Raw genomic sequence first — 1,083 nt, forward strand, 5'->3', positions numbered from 1 at the left:
CCCGTACCCATTCCAACTAGGGGTTGCCTCGGCTTTATTAAACGCAGCCAGTCGCTTCAGCTGCCATGGCCGTAATGAGTGCGGCTGCCAGAAGACAACTTGATGAGGTTGCGATTGATGTTGCAAATGAAGTCGTTCCATCCAGGAGCAGCCAAGGGGCGAGCGGGGATCGGGATCTGGATGTCGTGGCTTGTTACACTTTGTGCACCACTTTGCTCTACACTGGCGAAAAACTCTTGCTGAATGTCTGACATAATTCCTTTGGCTTGAAACAGTAAATGGACATTTCATTTTTCTTTATAATATAAATTAGAATTATATTTATAGAAAACACACACTTTAGCCAACAATTTAGTACTTTATAATCTTAAGCCTAGAACATGCACAGTTTCTTCCTCAGCATGAGCGCTGATTTTGCGCCACTTAAACTTTAAACGCAAACCACAAGCCAGGCAAGCGGACACCAGAAACGCAGGGGGGGAATGGGGACGTTACGGATTGGATGCAACTTGAATGCCACTTAGTGTCGTCATGGTGAGTGGGAAAGCAAAGCAGGCGGAAATGGGAGATACACAGTGATTCCGCCGGAGAGTCGATCCGGCGAATATCGACCGGCGCAAATTTGGATTTCAGCTGGCACACTTCTATTTACACAATGCGGAAACTATAACTATCTCCGCAATCTGTAACGATATCCCACGTAGGCTGCCGGGCTGACTTGCCACGAGGGGATCGGCTTGGAATGCATTTGCGGAGGATACAGGATGCTTAGCTCATTGGGATGTGTCTTCAGGCGGGCAGGAGTTGTGGATTGATTGCATAGACACCAAGGTCGTGACCAGAGCGAAGAGCTCATCCCACGTAGAATACGGCTGGCCTGAGGAAACAGGCTTTCCACACTGGATGTTACGCACTCGTCGTGGACATTTGTTGCATCCAGTGGCGCAGCAGCCGTGTTGCGGTCCATGTGAAGTATGTTTTCATCCTGTTGATCACAAAATTTGGAGCGATTTTTTATATTAACTAAACCTAACATTTCTAAACAGTTGTTCCAGAGATTGTGACACTTTAAAATTTATTTTA

General features: G+C 46.6%; 1 protein-coding gene across 1 annotated transcript; it reads right to left on the reverse strand.

Annotated features, from left to right (window-relative positions):
- Positions 1-290: 290 nt before the first annotated feature.
- On the reverse strand, positions 291-1,083 carry LOC120452195. The gene has a single exon (XM_039636312.2). The coding sequence runs from the start codon at positions 1,034-1,036 to the stop codon at positions 671-673; it is 366 nt and encodes a 121-aa protein (XP_039492246.1). The 5' UTR covers positions 1,037-1,083; the 3' UTR covers positions 291-670.

The sequence above is a fragment of the Drosophila santomea genome, chromosome 2L, assembly GCF_016746245.2.
Source record: "Drosophila santomea strain STO CAGO 1482 chromosome 2L, Prin_Dsan_1.1, whole genome shotgun sequence".
Classification (NCBI taxonomy): domain Eukaryota; kingdom Metazoa; phylum Arthropoda; class Insecta; order Diptera; family Drosophilidae; genus Drosophila; species Drosophila santomea.